Source organism: Motacilla alba, chromosome 10 (assembly GCF_015832195.1).
Source record: "Motacilla alba alba isolate MOTALB_02 chromosome 10, Motacilla_alba_V1.0_pri, whole genome shotgun sequence".
Classification (NCBI taxonomy): Eukaryota; Metazoa; Chordata; class Aves; order Passeriformes; family Motacillidae; genus Motacilla; species Motacilla alba.
In genome coordinates, this window is record NC_052025.1 from 16,866,817 (window position 1) to 16,885,497 (window position 18,681).

General features: G+C 40.1%; 1 protein-coding gene across 1 annotated transcript in view; it reads right to left on the minus strand.

The window, feature by feature from the left end:
- Nucleotides 1-925: 925 nt before the first annotated feature.
- Nucleotides 926-18,681, minus strand: part of LOC119705065 (protein FAM169B-like) — a 38,654-nt gene continuing 20,898 nt past the window's right edge. The window contains exons 4-9 of the mRNA XM_038147018.1: nt 18,595-18,680; nt 16,876-17,050; nt 10,123-10,305; nt 7,617-7,745; nt 4,908-4,978; nt 926-1,392 (exon numbers count right to left, since the gene is read on the minus strand). Of these exons, the coding sequence (XP_038002946.1) occupies nt 1,171-1,392; nt 4,908-4,978; nt 7,617-7,745; nt 10,123-10,305; nt 16,876-17,050; nt 18,595-18,680 (866 nt within the window). The 3' untranslated portion in view covers nt 926-1,170. The remainder of the gene's footprint in view (nt 1,393-4,907; nt 4,979-7,616; nt 7,746-10,122; nt 10,306-16,875; nt 17,051-18,594; nt 18,681) is intronic.

Below are 18,681 nucleotides of genomic sequence, written 5' to 3' on the forward strand. Positions count from 1 at the left end.
CTCAACAGGGAAGGAGTTACTTGGATACATGAATAAATGCTACATTAAATCACAACCTTAAACAAAAACAGGGTGATGGGGCTATGTGCGAGCAATTATGCTGTACAGGGAAAAAATATACATCTCTACAGTGTACCTACAATGCCTGCCCACACATCTGTCTCCCTGGAAATGCTGGATTAGTTTCTGGAAAGAAACAACTACCTCTCCTTGTTCCAAGGCAGCCACTTAAGAATTACAGGTTGCTGGATCTGTTCAGGATTATCAGGACCCTCCTGCTGTTCACCTCTTTGCAAAGCCTTCTCTGCCACTGGACTAAAGATCTGATCCTTATGAGTTTCACCTGAAATTCATTAACACAACATTCAGGCTTTTGAAATTCCCCACTAAAAAAAAAAAAAAAATCTAAATATTCTAACACAGAACCAGCCTGTGGTAAAGAGAAAAATTTCTTTACCAACCACAGCATGGTAATCTAGTGAAGTATGTTATATTTTCAAGTTAATTGAATGCAAAACATAAGGAAAGAGCCTACAGGAAATAAAACATGCAATATGGAATCTACATGAAGTTCTACACCCTGAGCTTGCACACAGAATTATCACAGTGCCTAAACTGAAAGGCAGTTTAATGCCTGTAGCTTGTTCACTCTTCTTCTATGCACCAAACTTTTCCTGCATGAATGGCCTTTGTGTGCCATCCTGTCCACCACAGGGTTTAAGGCAGACTTTTCTGCCAGAAAATCTCAAATGAAAGCAATTCAAGATCAATTGTTCACTCTGAAAGGAAGGTTACAACTGTCATTCTGATACCAACGTGTGTTGTGGTATCTCTCTTCCATAATGCAGGATGTGGTTTCCATAGAAATATCTTTTTACATCAGTACCTACAAGCCCTCCAATTATTCCCCTTTGGACACCTCATGCAATCCAATAAAATCTTTTCAGAGCAGGGAAATAACTAGGCTCAGCTACTACTTAATTTCTTGGTGAGAAGAAAAAGAAAAGCACACTTAGTAAACAAAAGCTTTATTTAAAACATAAAATGAAGAATGCATACTGCAAAGAAAATTCATCATACCTGGAGAAATTTCTCCACTGTCACAAATTAAGAACAGTAAATTACAACTTTTAGGATCATACTGAATTTTGCTGATTTCTGAAATTGCAATTATGGTGTAGTTTTAAATTGTTTGGTGGCTCTGTCTCCATCTAAGTCCCCAGGACCTTCTCTTTTCCTGAGTCCTTTACGTTGCTGAGCATCACCTGCACTTTGTTCCAAGTTCTCCTCTTCAGGACCTTGTGAGTTTAGAGTCCCTGCTGCTGTTGTGTCATCTTCTTTCTCCATGGCATCTCCTGCCACTTGCCCAACTCCAGGAAAGCAGTCAACACCCTGAAATTAGAGCCAAGACAGAATGAACAGCAAATTATACACAAACAAAATAAACAGGGACTTAATCCTAATATCAAATACTTCAGTCAGCCATGGCTGCCATAAACGTGCAAGGCAAGCAACTCAGCTGCATTTTTTGTATAGAACAGCTTCATTCCTGCTGCTCTGCCTGCCTTCCCAAAGTGTCAGCATAAGGAAAACTGGGAGCACAGGGAGCCTTGATCTGGCTGGGTGGGCTCTGAAGCCATGGCCACAGCACACAAGAGCGTGCACCACAGGGGCTGGAGCCATCACAGCTCCCCTGGGACACTCAGGGCTGCAGGAAACAAACTGATTTAGTTGTGTGGCAACCAAAATTTGCTGGGGAAACAGCCCTTGCAGATCTCTGTTTTGCTTCCACTCATCTCGCCTTTTTCTTTATTACTTGAAAAAGCTTCATTCCTGTGATTTGTTTTCTGAGATACATGGCTTAGGCTTCATTTAAACCTCACTGCCTGTTTTAGGCCTAGGTGCTAAAAAAAGCTAAACACAGCCAGATCTGCAGCTCAGCAGTGAGATAAAATAATTAGAACAATAAAGAGTTAGGCTTATTCATTCTGAAGTCACACTCAAGCTCCTGCACAGAAAAGATCACAAGTGGAGTTCAGGAAGTTATTCCATATGCAAACACAGAATTCACAGACTCACTAGGTTGGAAGAGACCTTCAAGATCATCAAGTCCAACCCACGCCCCAACAACTCAACTAAACCATGGCACCCAGTGCCACATCCAGTCTTTTTTCAAACACATCCAGCAATGGTGACTCCACCACTTGCCCAGGCAGGCCATTCTGGAACTTTATCACTCTTTCAGTGAAAAAACTTTTTCCAATTATTCAACCTAAATTTCCCTTGGTGCAGCTTGAGACTGTGTCCTCTGGTTCTGTCAGTGCTGCCTGGAGAAAGACACCAACCCCCACCTGACCACAGCCATCTCTCAGGGAGTTGTAGGGAGTGATAAGGTCACCTGAGTCTCCTTTTCTCCAGGCTAAACAGCCCCAGCTCCCTCAGCAGTTCCTCACAGGGTGTGTTTCCAGTCTCATTGCCTCCGCTGGATGTGTTTGAGTGTCTCAACATCCTTTCCAAACTAAGGGGCCAGAACTGGACACAGCACTCAAGGTGGGGCCTCACCAGTGCCGAGCAGAGGGAAAGAATGATCTCCCTGCTCCTGCTGGCCACACTGTTCCTGATACAGGCCAGGAGCCATTGGCCTTCTTGGCCACCAGGGCACACTGTGGGCTCATGACCAGTACCACACCATCCCAAACCTATAGCACTGCAAGGGGTTATTGTGGCCAAAATGCAGGACTCAAGCCCCAGCATGGCTTGGGCTTGGCACGGCAGCTCTTAGTTTAAAAAAAAAAAAAAAAAAAAAAAAAAAAAAAAAAAAAAGGAACAAACTCTCCAAATACATTTATTTAATTTATCACCAATAAAATACAGTACAATGGCCCAGGAAAGGGGTGGGAAAAGGCAAGGTATTAAGTGTGGCTTTCATCAATGTCCTTGTCAGGATCCACAGCTGCAGCTTCACTCTCCTGCTGCTGCTTCTTCCAGAGCTTTGCCATAGCCAAGAGTTTGAGGTTGGGCTGACTGGCAGTGTCTTCTGGGAAAATATAATCATAGTACTCCTCCCATCCAGCATCATCCTGCATCATTCCTGTGTTTAGGGAATTCCCTCCCAGTTGGACCTTGCGCTGTGGCCAGGCCTTGGCTCTACCTAGATGGAGAATTTCCCAATAAACCCAGATGTCTTCTGCAAGAAAACTAGATTCAAGTCACTTTGATTTGGCAATTTGACCTTTTTTATATGACAGCTGAACCTATTTTTAGAGTGAGCTTGGGAATTATTATCCATAAATAATTATCCAAGCCTTCACTAAACTCAGGTTTGTCAGCTGTTCACAAACTCTGGGATGATGGTACACTATTTCAGAGATTACTAATTACTTAATTTCACATGTATTATTAATTATGTGTTTTATCTGAAATATTCTTAATAGTTGTACCTGACTTATTCCTGATTGCAGTCAGTTTCTTGTTTGCTACATGTATTGCTCTGCCTTGATGTTTCTTCATGCTCATAACCAAAGACATGCATCCCATTTTTAAAAAACTAAAAGAAGGGGAATTTAGTGCCCTAAGAATGTCCAAATAATGTAATATGTACATTAGAAATTTTGACAACAAAACATCTTGAATAATGCAATAGTTACATGAGAAATTTGGAAAAAAGATCATCAAATCTAGATCCCACAGCAAAGCCTAATTGATTCACTGACTTGAAGAGAGGGTGTGCTGGTGTTTTATCATCAGCAGGTTTGAAGCAATCACCTGTTTGTTCAATTGGACACCGATGGCCTCTGAGAAAATGAGGCTCAGTGGAAAGAGAAATAACCTGACCACCATGCAGCCCTCGTGGCCAGAACAGGAACAGGAGTAGGACTGCCAAGACACAGCTGTGTCTGCAAATTACAGAGCCAATTCGCTGGCAAAAGCCTGATCTCATCATCATGGTATAGTGTTCCTACTAACCTTTTTCAGTTATCCTCTGTTCCAGCCTGCAGGAGGATATTCAGTGATGTAAAACATCAACATTTCCACCTAATTTCTCCTGAGTCTCAACTATTTGGACTTCAAAACAATGGCCATTTAATTCCATTTCCCTAAGAGACATTGGATATTATTCTTTTGTTTTCTCATGCTGCGAAACCCTGTGTTGATGACATGATAGAATTTGATGTTTTGTTGATTGTAATTACTCTTTTATGTATCTTACCCCATATCTAACAGACAAACAGTGATAAACTTGATGAGATAATACCCTCGTAAGAGTGAGCTGTTTTAGCATGAGAACATACGAGCCTTTTTTAAATTAATGAAAAGGGTGAGATGACATAGACAGGTAGAGGAATTATAAAAGAAAGGCCTTATGAAATCAGGCCTCCCTCTGCTAAAACTGCCAAAGCTGGCCTGTCATTTCTTCTAAGTGCAGCTAACAAGCAATTTGCAAGTTCCTATGTGAAGCTATGCTGAGAATGAGAAGTTCTTTAAACACAACAACCTATTCTGAGGGAGAAAAACAAATGCACCTGTGTAAACAATAAGATTTGTCCCATGAGAACCCACAAAAGAAAATGTAAACATATCTAGAGAGAGAAAATTTGACAGATATATACAATAGCCCTTACCATTCAATGAACTGAGTTTCACTGTATTACTGACCAGTTAGGTTTAACACAGTGCCTTCTCATATTTCCTATAAATATAAGCTTTGTGAATAAAGAATTGGCTTTCTGCATGAAGAAAATGGAGTCTTGGCTGATTTACTCCAGCAATTACCTACAGAGATATCCAAGTCAGTAGTGCAACACACCTGTGGAAATCTCTCATATCTAAATCTCTCTAATTCACTAAAAAAGGAAAAGGCAACCAATGGAAAACAAGGTCATAAGATGGCATATTAGTTACTGTACCTGATTCATCTGGTCCAATTGTCTGGGTTTACTAGTTGGAGTCTTCTCCATACAAGAGCCCACTTCAACTTCTGGAGAAATTGGGGGAATATTTTGCCCCAGAAAGAGATTAAAAAGGAAAAAAAACATTATCATACTTCCACGGTTATTTGCATTCAAAAAAACACCAGAAAAAGCCACCTGACTCCTACCTACAATCCCTTTTGATTTGTTTTTATTAATTAACAAAACCAGAGTGCCCCATGACACTACCACAAAAACCTAAGGTGAACAACTATACTAGTAACAAAATGTCTGTGGATCTTGAAAGCTCTGCTAAATAGATACTCTGTTCTCTGTCTTACACCTGGAAAACCCATATCCCTTTCTGCTTTTTAGAAAATACAGGTACTCTGACCAATTCTGATGAAGAATTATATGCAATCACTTGAAATTTATTTTATAAATTCTCTCAGCCTGCTTGGTTTTGCGTTAGCTTCACATTTACATGCTTTATGTATATTACTAAACTACTTCCAAGCATCTCCCTTCACTGCCTGGTAGATTTAGCAACTACAACCAAACCATGTGAAAAGATTTCTGTTCCTCCAATCAGCCCCAGAAGAGAAATGTCACCATGTTCCTGTTGCTGAGACTACTTGATGAAACTAAATCTCCTAGATTTTTCAAACAATAAGAATTAATTCAGAATTCATGACTTCAGCTATGTGACAACATGCTAAAAAGCTTGATTTTTATAGATAAATGTGCAGACAGAAATGTGTATGTGTGTGTACATGCCTATGTATCTGTGCACATCCAAACTGAAGTATCAGTTGCAGCAAACAGAGGGCTGCAGTTTATATGAACTGCCACTAGATGCAGCCACACCACCTTGCAAAATTGAATATTCAGACCTCAAGATTACAGAAACCTGTTTTGGAATATGTACGACTCTAAAATTCCTACAAGAACATTAATGATATTCAATCCTGAGTACTGGTGTGGGGAGAAAACCCCATAATACGAGAAAAACATTCAATTTTTCTTCTCAGTAATTTTGTTCCAAAACACAGCACTGCACAGCATTGCAAATGTCAACAGGAATCTAAGAAATCAGAGCAGAATAAGACTTGTCTATTTTCACAGTTGTTGCCATAGATCCTGATTGGAGCTGACAATATTGAATTACATTGTGTTTTGCTTTCTGCATAACAGAGAAAGTAGGAATGAAGACCTTGTTCCCAAGAGACCCCCCCTAAAGATAGAATCATGGAATCATAGAATAGTTTGGATTGGAAGAGACTTTTAAAGGTCATTTAATCCAATCCCCAGCAACAAGCAGGGACATCATCTACAAAACCACGTTGCTCTGAGCCCCATCCAACCTGAACTTGGACACTTCCAGGGATGGGGCTGCCACAGCTTCTCTGGGGCATCCTGTACCAGGGCCTCAACACCCTCATAGTAAAAATTTATTTCCTTATATTTAACCTAAATCTATCCTCCTTTAGTTTAAAATCATTACCCCATGTCCTGTTGCAACAAGTCCAACTAAAACCTTTATCCCCATCTTTCTTAATGCCCCCCTTTAGGTAATGGAAAGCTGCAGTCAAGGCAGCTCCCCAGCCTCATGTGTATTTTTTACTGACAGCAATTCTGGTGGAATGATATTTCCCCATTCTTTGGGTCATTCATCTATTTATTTTTCTAGAAGATGGCAAAAAGAAGAAAGAAAAAAGAAAGCATCCTCTCCCCCGGGATCTGCTGAGTTTTGATCTGATTGTAGTTCTGTTCAGTTGCCATTAATAAACTTCACTTAGCAAGATTAAAGGTTTAGCTGGTTTAAAGCACAAGGAACACAGATATAATGGCTTCAGAGGAAGCCAGCCTAGGGCTAAAGTCTGACTTAACTCTCCTGTGGGTGCTGCAGACGAGATGAAACGTGGTGTCTCAACAGAAGATTCCCGAGCCAAAACAGAGCAGGATGGATGTGGGAAGGCACGGGAGAAATATGCTGCACTTCCAGAAAGAGACAATGTGTGCCCTTTTTTTGGAACCCAGTGCTTATCACAGCTTGTGGGCAGGCAGCAGAGGGGCCTGCCTGGGTCCTCCAACCACCTGAACAGATTACATCTACGAGATCCCCATATGAACTGTCAAAAGGTTTCCCTATTCTGTCGCTATCTTTTGTGAAGCAGGCAGAAAATGCTCCCAGCAAAAAGGATTTACCCTGCAGAAGAGTACTTGGAATCTTCCAAAACCCATAATGAAAACCTTTGTGTTTCCATCCAAGAAGGGTATTGGCAGCAATTGGAGGTAATTAAACACACTGCCCACTGGCCATACAAATTTTTTCTTTATAACAATTTCAGAGAAACAAACCCCTGTCTATAACCCAGACAATGTGTTGTGCAACAGGGATTTTTTGGGCTAACTTCTACCCTGCTCTAAGTGCAGTGCAACAGGAGTTCCAGCCACTTTATGCCAAGGCTGTGCTTTGTTCAGGATCTCTCAGATGCTCTGTGGTTCCATTTCATTACCTCATAATTTCTAAGAATTGTCCTGTTTACTGTGAAAAGATGAGGAAACTGGACTGCACACTCAGTAGTTCCTCCATGTGCAAACAATAGAGACATCACCTCTCCATGATCACTACCTAACACTTGGTTACATTTATCTTTATAAAACTGTAACACAGGCAAGTTCACACTGCTTGTTTTAACTCACTTCCTGAAGGGGATGACTCCATCTGAATTTTTAACCAGATATTCAGTCGCTGGCTCCAATCTCCTGGTGCTTCCACTTCCCACAGTCGCTTCTGCTCCTCAGGATGAGCCTGTAGGAATTTCTGGCATACTGAAAAGAGAAACCAAGGGGTAAAAGTATGAATGAGTGAAAAGTACATTGGAAGAGGGAGCATGTTCTATCCCAGAAATTCTCTCAGACCTAATTTCATTCGTTCCTTTAGAAATCTTTCTTCTCCCTTCTCATCTTCCTCCTCTTTGTTTTAGCTTTGACTTTTAGGAAAAGTCTTTGTGAAATGGCTTAAACAGTCATGAGTGAATCCTGCCATCTGCTTCAGTCTAGATAATTTCCTTGTGAGTGCAGAAATAAAGGTCTTGAAATGATTTGCTGAGCACCTTCTACTGGCACTGCAGCACAGAACAATGTCCAGACACTCAGTGGGTTTCACAGCAGTGTGGGTTTTTTTACCCTCACTACTCTGAAAGGAAACCTGCTCCTCTATCTTCCAGCTTTAACCATTCAAAATGCTACTTCAATTTCTGTTTATAAAGAAAAGCTCTGCTTCAGTTTGGTTTTGGGCCAAAATCACCCTCCTTTTCCTTACTGCTACCCTACATCCCATTGTTAGGTTAATTTATTTCTTTCGCTGTAGAAAAGAAGAAATGGGAATAACCAACAGAAAAATTACAGGATATATGTGACAGATGTATTCTCACCTTTAAAAACCATATTGCCACAGATTCCTACCACTGTCAGTACACACTGACCATCTAAAAATGTAGGTCTGCTTATGTTATCATAAGCAAACTGAAGTATGTTCTACTTAGTTTAGATACTTAGTAGTATCCTTAGGATGTGTGCAGTGTCAAGAGAAGGCACATGCTGTAGAACAGTTCAAAACACTTAAAGGGCATTTTTCAACTTCCCTGAACTACCATCCTATCAGTTGCACCAACTGCACTAAGATAGTGATCTGTAAACAACGAAATTACTGTCATTCTCTGTCCACTGTAGTTCATCACACTACAGAATGGGTAATTTATCTTCAACATTCAGTTGAGTTTAACAATGGGATGTTGAAACAAAAACCCTAATTCTGGAATGTAAACATTTGCCTTACACTAATGAGCAGATCGAAGACATTAATTTTATCCAAGGATACCCAGACTAAATTAATCATTCCAATAAAAGCTACTAAAACTAACATATATACTAGAATGCAGGTATCTGCCACACAGCTTTTTTTCCTTCCTTCTAGGCCTCTACAGCAGCTTAAATACCATGTCCATGTTAAATAAACTGTCCACAGCTTCAGAGATTTCAGTACAGAGATTTAAAGGTTGCATTCATTTGTCAAAGCATGAAAATGTGGTTCCAATGAAATTAAAAACAGACAGTGACTTCAATACACTCAAAATTCAACTAACAGTATTGGTATTTTTATAGAAGCAAACCTAATTAAAACTTGATGCAAGTCAAATTTATTCACTATTAGCTTTAAACTTAATTGAGACAAAAGCACAGTCTTCCAATATATTGCTAGTGTTAACACATAAGAAATGCAGCTTTCTCCTCCAGGATTTCTAAAGCCCTGAGGTCTGCCAAAGGAAAGATGGATATTATTGGGAAAAGAGAAGGAATGCTGTCAATACTATTCCCTCCTGAAATCAGAAGCAGCAGTACCTGCTCGGTGCTTCTGAATACATTCAAAGGCACATAATAACCAAGAGACAGAACAGATGAGGCCAAAATTTTGTTGACACTTACTAGAAAATAACTGGAAAGCTGTAAGTCAATCAAAACATCTCCCCAAAAATGATGGTGAAGACCGCACCACACAGAGAGCAACCTCAGAAAAAAGTAGTCTTCTAAAGAAGACACTTTTATAAATAATGTGACCAAAGATTTTTTTCTGTGAATTTGACTAGCAAAACCAGAGTTTTGACCTGAAGACAGAGAAGATATATGACTACTTTGTGATCTTTTAAAAGTGACAAATGTTCAAAGACAGTTGATACAAAACAAGTATGGATGTAACTGTATGACTGAGTAGAGCCTGGGTATTTGGCTTATTAAATGTAATTTAATAATGCAAGATCTTAAAAATGCAAGATCTACCAGAGCATTACGTGCACAGTGTGGGCTTGACAAGATCTTATGAGTCTTTTCCCTGTGGTGTCAAATAAAATGAGTAAGTTCCTGTCTAGGGCAATGACATAGTTCTGAGAGAGAGCAGTTCTAGGAACACAAACTGTCAAACGGGCACCATGAGTTTTGTGCTTCTTGTTGTCTTACATAAATACTGGCCTACCTTTCCACAGGAAATTCCAGATGGCTCCAGAAAAGGAACGAGTTGCAGGCAAACAAAGGTTCGGTTCAGACAAGGGCACTGAACTCTTACACAGTGAGGACAATCTTACCAAGACCATATTGAAAATTATACATTATACATGACCCTTACCTAACGTGTCCACATCAAAGGATTTACCTTGATACATGGCAGCAGAAATAGGGCAGCTGATCCCCAAGGCTTCCTCAGCCAGGAAAGACTGACAGAAATCATGCAACATTTTCATCCCTAGGCCACCTCTTCTGTACTTTCTCTGGACAAATATAGTATCCAAAACTGGCAGCAGGTAACACTGACTGGTTGTACCACCACACAGGCTCCCTGAAAACAGACAGGGAAAAACACATCCATTTACAAACAAAATTGGTATTGCTGCACTAACTGCTGTGTGATTTCAGCCACACACACTGCCCTGGTACCTTTCCACAGGCTGTGAGGATGATCCCAGCTGAAGTGTATTTGCACAGACAGTAAACACTTTCCAGGAGGATGATTTTTCCATGAAATGGAGAGGACCTGCCTAACGTGGCTGACAGGTCTCACCAGAGTCTTTTCCAGACTCTGATTCTTCATCACACTATCCTGGTACACAGGCAATGTATATAGGAAAGCTCACTGCAAAGATTTAAATTGTCTAAAACCAATATATAAATATTCTGAATGTAATGTCAGTATACTCCTTTTAAAAAACAACTGAGTGGTGCATTTTAAGAAAGCAGTGTAAGAGCTCCTTTTTTAAGTCACTCAATTTCTACTGAGTGTTAATTTATGACACATGTAGGTGCTTCTACTCCATCACTTGAACTACCACTATCAGTGTTAAATCAGGGGTTTCACTCAAGGACAGTCCTTGCTAACAAACACATTAAGTCAGTTAACTGAAATCACGGGGTCATGACATAATGCTCTACATGTGGACAAAATACAGACTCAAGCATAAGCCTCCAAACTATTAAAACTAGTTCTCAGTGAAAATTGTCCAAAATAACCCCAAAACACAGAATCAAGGGATTTATTTTGCGATCACAAATCGCAAACTCAAACCGGAGTCATGAGAGAATTGATTAAGAACAGACATTCAGCATCCAAAATTTTGATGTTCACCCTAACCAACCTAGGGTTCTATTGCTGCATGCAGAATACCCTAAAAATAGAACTTCAAACTACTTTACAGCATAAGCACACAGTTCTGAAATGAATAACCAACATCAGTTCCCCAACCACCTACACATAGGAGAAGGTCTCCATAGAAAAACCTCACGGATTTATTTTAATTTCTAGAAAATATTTATGAAGATTTTATGCTGCTTTTGAGCACATGGCAGGTTAAATACAAATGGATACCCAAGCCTTTATAACAGAAAATGGTTACATTTTCATACTTTGTTGCTTAAGTCTCATCAAGACCTTCTGGGTTTATCTTTCTTACTACTTCCTAGTGGACATGACTCAGTCTAGTTTTCAGTGTTTTGAGACACGAAGCTTTCATCACTTCACTAAGACCTATTTCACAGTTTTATCAATGTCCTGTTGAATGCTTGTTCCTAAATTCCAATAAAAGACTTCTACTAACAGATCCATTTTTTTCCCACAACTGTCTTAAACTGGGGTCTATTTCTGCTCCTTCATTTGGTGTCCAGCACCTTTCGCCAATACTGGACAGGCCTGGCTTTCATTACTCTCTTTTCTAGGGTGCCAATCCAGCACAGCATACATGACTATTTTTAATTCTAGACCCTGATTTGTCAAGCTCATCATTTAGCAAGAATCCACATCTCACAGACTGAGCCATAAAAGAGTGTGTAGCTACATAACCATCCATTCACATCTTGATTAAGCTTGGTTCACTCCTGCTTAATCAAAGCACATGCTTAACTTCAAACACATGTTCCAGCACATTGTTGGAAGAGGGTGGGTTGTGGTGGTGTTTATAACCTTTCAATATTTGTAACACATGATGGGTAGTTACTCTTTTTGTCATAAGCCAAAAAATTGAGTATATCCCGAGTCCCATTGTTAGCTGCCAACCCAACAGAGATGTCAAATTCCAGCAGAATTGCACCATACGTTCTAAGGGACAAAATTTTTCTCATGAAGTCTTTAAGAATTCCTGCATGTTGCAAGTGTTCTTTTAAGTTTATTATTATCTCATATAGTCTGTCTCCTATAAATCCTGGTGAGAGTGCTGTGCAGCAATCCCAGGAGCTGAGTGATTTATGTCTGAGCTCCTAATTTTGTGTTGAGAAGATGACAAAAACTTGTCATGTCTAAAGGCACTGTAAATAAAGAAACCATGAAGCCATTCTTCACCTTGTCCCTGGGAAACACATTAGGAGAGTCACAGCCCACAGGCATTTGAAATAAAATAAACAAACAAACCAACCTTTGGAACAAAGGCCACTTTGTCCCTGTTTCCCATCAAGTAGCACAAGGTTACCGTAAGCTAATGGTGGCCCGGAGGTGGCCACTGGGCTCTCACACACTTGGTTGAAAGGTTTGCTTGGAACACACAGACAAAGTTTTGAGGTGAGGGAGGAGACAGGGAAAATAAGGGCACTGGTGATGGAGAGGGAAGCATTCATGCAGCCTGCCCTTTGAAAGCCTTTGATCTGCTTGGTTAGGTCACGAGTGCCAAATGACCAACTTAGGAGCCAGCAAAATGGCAAACAGATATTACAAGGACAGGAAAGCAGACAGCCATTAGCATTCCCAAAGAGCCACAAACCAGAAAAAAAAAAACAATCCAGTCCCCACATCCAACAGACCCAAACAAAACAAGGTTGTGCACACTGACTATTTCCCTGCTGAACAGCTTGGCTTGGCACACACATGTTTGGACAGGCCTGAGCACTTGTGTAAAGGGTGGGGAATATTTCTGCAGAGCAGAACCCAAGGTCAACCCATTGTGTGAGTTTGTATGTGAGAAGGCAAACAAAGGTTCTGGCTTCAATAAAATTAAATGAATTCATGTCTGGACTGGTATGTAGTCATTTCATTTTCATTACAGCCAGAACCTTCAATCTGCCTTAGAAATGCACATTAAAAATATTATTGCTAGCAAACAGAGGGAGACAAAAGCAATTATTCAACAAGATTTCAGCTAATTGTCTGTCAGGTTAACTTCAATGCCGATTTTTTTTTCTAAAAGAAATTGATGTAATTGATGAAAAAATAAAATCCTGTCAACTTTTTAAGGTTCTCTTTCTACAGAATAGCACCTGGGCCACCAATATCAAAAGGTATTTCCAAAGGCTTGTATGACGAAAGATGTGAAATGAATTTGAGCTCAGGAAGCCACTTCCAAGGACCATCTCTAAGGCTCTGGTGTAGGAAAAAAGCAGAGATAGGGCAAGCATTGCTTTTTTACCAACTCCATGTCTGCTTAAGAGTTTTTGCAGTCAGGAGTTCCCAAACTGTGACTTGAGGAGCATTTCTAAAGAATGAATGAAAAGCCAACAACGCACTTACTCCTGATACACCTGTATGTTTTACAGCCTTCTCAGAGGACTCCATTTGGTTAAGGCTGGTTTGATTCACATCACTCCAGACTTTTACTACTAAGATTTGTCAGGAGGGAAGGGACAAGCTTTGACAATCTGACTCTTTTGTTTTTCATACCACAGACAGCTTGGTCTGCAGCTGGGCAGCTCATGTGTGTTACAGAGACAGTAATACATTACAGTAGAGGGGGAAAAAAAGTCTATAAAAAAGGGATTTTGTTCTGGTTTGTTCTTAAAAGCACAAAGACACTCCTGGCTCATTGCATCCTCCAACTTCCTTATTGATTTATTTGCATCATGAGTCTTCTACATTCTCCTGACATTTATGTGAAGGTGGTAAAGTCCATTTTCAGTAATTACTAGTCCTCAGTAAATAAGAAAGGAAAAACTTTCAGGGAATTACATGGTCTCACTGCACAAGAAACAAGTGTCAGTAACCGTGGTAATTAATCCTACATTACTACACAGAACACATTCTTTCTGAGGTTTTCACACAGAGCATGAAATAAATACTTTAAACAACATAAAACAGATCCCAAACCCCAAGTATCTATATGAAGGCTTTCTGCAAAATATTTCATTCTCAGGTTGCTGCCTGCAGAGGAAGGTACAGGAAGAGGGAACTGTCATTTCCTATTGTGCCTTTAAGTAGCTCCATTTAGTGAGGTCTAACTGCTCAGCTGTCTGATATGGAAGCCGCTGACTTAGATAAAATTGGAGACATTTATCTTGGCACGTGACAAAGTGTCTTATCAGCCTCATTAGTGGCTTAGTACATCTCATCAATCTTTAGTATACCCAGTGGTAAATGCTGCATGCCTGTCATTGGACAGGAATAGGCACATTCCAGAGAGGCCAAGTTGATGATCTGTGCAGTCATGAATAAATTTTGCTTTAATAAAGGTGTCTAATGCTCACGAAAAGTGATAGCCTTGAAGAATGACACTTCTGTTTATCTACACAACAGGTGCAGGGTGGCTGGTGCCAGAAGTGGCCAAATTGTCTCAAAACCTTGACTTGCAGTAGTTACTGCATCTCTGAGCAAGGCGGGTGCTCGAGACCATCTGTGCCTCTTTAGCTGGACTATTAAAAGAGATCCAGTTAGGGATGGTCATAAGATGGATGGAAGCGTGGAACTGAACCAAAATTACCGAGTTCACTTTGTACAGGCCACCTAGGAACTGGCAAATGGAAATGACATTACAGTATTGCCAAGACAGATAATTGGAATCACTGAAGTCCATTGAAAATTTAGTTTGCATAACGACACATTAAATCTGTAGCAAAGATAGAACAGACTCACTGTTCCTTGGTCACCACTTGTGTGATTCACCCAGAAGACTTATGTTTGAAAGAGCCATGCTCCACAGACCTTTTCTGGCTTATTTGCCTCCACTGAAGCATGTTTTTTGTCATGCTGTAGATAATGAAAAATTCACAGATGAGAAATACATTTGAATACAACATCAATATGAGAGTCTCAATTATCCAGTGAAGAAAATCAAACTGGAAAGAATGGTCAGGTAATTGCAGAGCATGGAAATAAAGGGAATCAGAATGACATGGTGGGCACAAAGGAAAATAATTTTTTCCTAGAACCAGAGGTCCAGCTCAATATGAAGTCCTGTAGGTAAAGCTGCCTCTACTAAATGTTCTGACCAGGACAGCAAAAGGAAAAAGAACTTACATTTTACATTATGATTTAAAAAAATTAATTATGAAAATATGTAAAACAACCTTGTGAAATACAGCTTCTGAGTGAAGATATTTATCTTAGTCTGTTTTGGGCTTAATAAATCCAGGGCTCTTCTAAAAAATAGAGAGAATAGAATCAGCCACAGCATGGCTGGTATGAAATTGAAATCACAGAACTTCAGAAAGAGGAATTATTTTCTAAATGCGTACATCAAATAGCAAAAAGCAGCAAAAACAATCAGCTTCAAGCTTCCCGAAAAGGCTTTGGCAAAAGACTGCAGTAATTTGTGACACAGGCCAAAAGCTAACAAATATAGCTGCCCAGAGGAAAAAAAACACTGGCAAGAAAAGGCAGATGCTGACAAAGCTGGACTTGAAGGATTTGTATTTTATGTGGACCTGGTTTAAAACCAAACTCTGACTCTCAACTTACTCAGAAACAGTTTCAACTTGGCTAATACTCCACCCATAACAGACTACTGTGCACATTCATTTTAGTGAAGCATGAATCATTACAGCCCCTACAAGTGTTTCTTTCCAAAAGCTTTGCTCAGGAATATTTATGGACTTAAAGGAAAATGCACTTGTGTTAGGCATTACAAACCACTTCATCAGCATAATCAGAGACACAGACAAGGCTCCTTGGTCACAGGCTGAGTCCTGATTCCTCACTGATGGCGCAGCAGCACCAGCACGGTGCTGTACAAGCTAGACCTCTCTGTGTATCAGGATTTTTCCATCCCAAGGAGCAGAACATCTATTGTTGCTGGCCTTTGGGATTGCAGCAGAGAAGGCACCTTCAGAGTATCCTCTGGAATTCAAAACAACCCATCTCTCAAGCTGTTTTTTTTTCCTCCCATTTTGGATGGATGGCTATTGAGTCCTGACTTGGACAATATCTTGCTTCCAAAGATCCCACCTTCTCTGTGTTTAAACTTCTGGAATCAAGGTGATTCCCATGAATCTTAAGCACAGGCTGATAACCAGCTTCCACATGGGGCACAGGCTCAACAGACTGGTTAACAGCAATTATTTGCGTTAATAGAGACTCTGTGTTTAATAAGACCTTTACTGAAGTTCCGAAGTTCTTGATTAATCCACTCTTTACGGATAAAGAATTAAAACATATTTTGTTTCTTCTCTATGCCACTCAATCAATTAATTATGAAATCAATTAATCATCATCCTTTAAACTGGGAGTACCACAACTGCACAGAGCATTCCAGGACTGATCTAGTGCACACACCTTCCTCTACACAACCCAGCCACTGCTCCTCACACATCCAAGGATCCTTCCTCTTCCTGCCACCACCAACTCCCAATATGTTTTTCCACTGGGAACTGCACTCCTATTTCAGGTATCATTCTTCCCAGGATGCAGTTCTCCATCCTGTAGATAGGCCCTACATTCTTTGTTCCTAGATGTACAACCTCCTCCTTGGCTGCATTAAGCACATTTTATTGGAGTAAGCCAGTACCTCAGATCAGAATAGGGTTTGGAACTATCATGTTTAAATGAAAGTAACATGGATGGCTTCCAAATTCTGGGAAGGTTTGTTCCCCAGATTAATTCTGAGGGAGATTTCATATAAAAATGTAAATGAGAGCCAGGATTATTTATACTGAAAGATAAACAAAAGGATTACATTTCTAGCTATTAGGAACCAGTGGAAATGTGTCTCTAAAATGACCTTACCTTTCATCTTGACCGAGTAAAAGGCAGCAGCCTCGCCGTTTCTCCAGAGTATCTTGGCACGCTCGGTGGCAGAGTGAGGTAGAAAGAATGCATCATTAGCTGAGCTCCCTTCCAGCATTCCAAAAATAATGCAGTTCAGAACAAAGAGGACAATCCTTTCTCCAAATGTCTGGACCTAAGAGAACAAACAAAAACAGACCAAAGAAAAATGAGGCAGAGAATAGTATTTTGCATCTCATAAAAGGTTTCAAAATCAAAAGAGGCTGGGAAGGAGGAGGTCAGGAAACACATACACTTAATTTGGGGAAAATACCTCCTGAGTTGGTTCAGCTAGAATAACAAAAACAGTTTTTCCTAGTGTTTCACCCTCTATCCAACGGGCATAGAATAATTTAGTAACTGTTTATAAAGCTTGACGTATCTCTTGTTGTCACAGAGAGGAATTCTACAGCAGCAGAAGTATCTTGATTGCAGTCACAGACTGGAATCAGGACCAAGGCAATCTAACCCTACCCAAAAGTTAAATGAAGATTGGATTCACACTGTGGGCCTGGTCACCTCTCCCCTATTACCTGTGTTGCCACAGCATTGAAGAATTTTGTGGGCCAGGACCTTACTGAGATAGACACTAAATAAAACAGAGAATGGTCTGTCCCAACCAGCTATAATCTAGGTGTAACATGAACAATCATTCTGTGCTGAATTCATAGGAGACAACTGACAGGACAGGGAGATGAAGGAACACAAAGGAACAAGATTATATTGATCATCAAGGTAAAAACTGCTGCCAGCTAGCTTCACACAAATGCTGAAAAAGAAATGAGAGTTTCCACATATAATGGCAATTTACCTTTTAGCAATGAGCTAGAGGGGGTAAGATTTCTATTTTCAGACATTATTTTCATTCTCTATTGATACAAAGATGCTTGAAAGCCTCAAGGCCCGTGTCCCTGCTCCAAGTTCTATCTTGCAAGGATTGGTATCTCAAAATCCCTCCAGTCAGTTACCCATAAAAAGCCTACTTATTCTGCAAATACTTAAACTCTATGTGTGACAGGAAAAGATGATAAAGCAATGGAATCGTTGAGGACCAAAAACACTGAGAGTTGGGTAGAAAACAAAACTGATTTAATAACCTCATGGCAACACAAAGCTCATATGCAGCTCATATGCATCTGACTTTTTTTGTCGCAAACAGACTCCAGGTTAGCCAAATCTTTCAAATTATGAAAAAATAGTTCTGTCTTACCAAGATAATTTATTTGGAAAAAGAATTATGGATATAGAAATGACTGAATAGCAACCATTTCATAAAATGAATACAATGTAAACATTATCCAAGGGAAAAAATCATAACTAGCTAGGTAAGACGTTGTTCCAAAGGGTAGTAACACCTCCCACCAGACAGTTAATGTGAGAAACTATTGCTAATGTAGTAATTCAGTTTATGATTATTCCTTCAGTAGGCAGCAAGGGTAAACTAAAAACCAAAAGAAAATAAATCCCACAGATGAATCATAAGCTGCATGCACAGAATTGTTTAGAGAGGGCTAATGTGCATGTCACTGTGTTCTGGAGACGTGAAGCACTTGGTGAGCCACAGAGCCCAGATCCCACAGGTTTAGAGCAAGAGCTGTTGGAGACCAAAGACAATTCCATATAATTGCTCTGGCTGGGAAGCTCCAGGGTAAAGGCAACTGTTCAAAATAGCATCCTCACCAAAATGAGCCCATCTCTAGCAGGATCAGCTGTCTTCACAACATCTTCCACAGGCCACCAGCGCTGGCTCAAATAAACTGCCAAAAC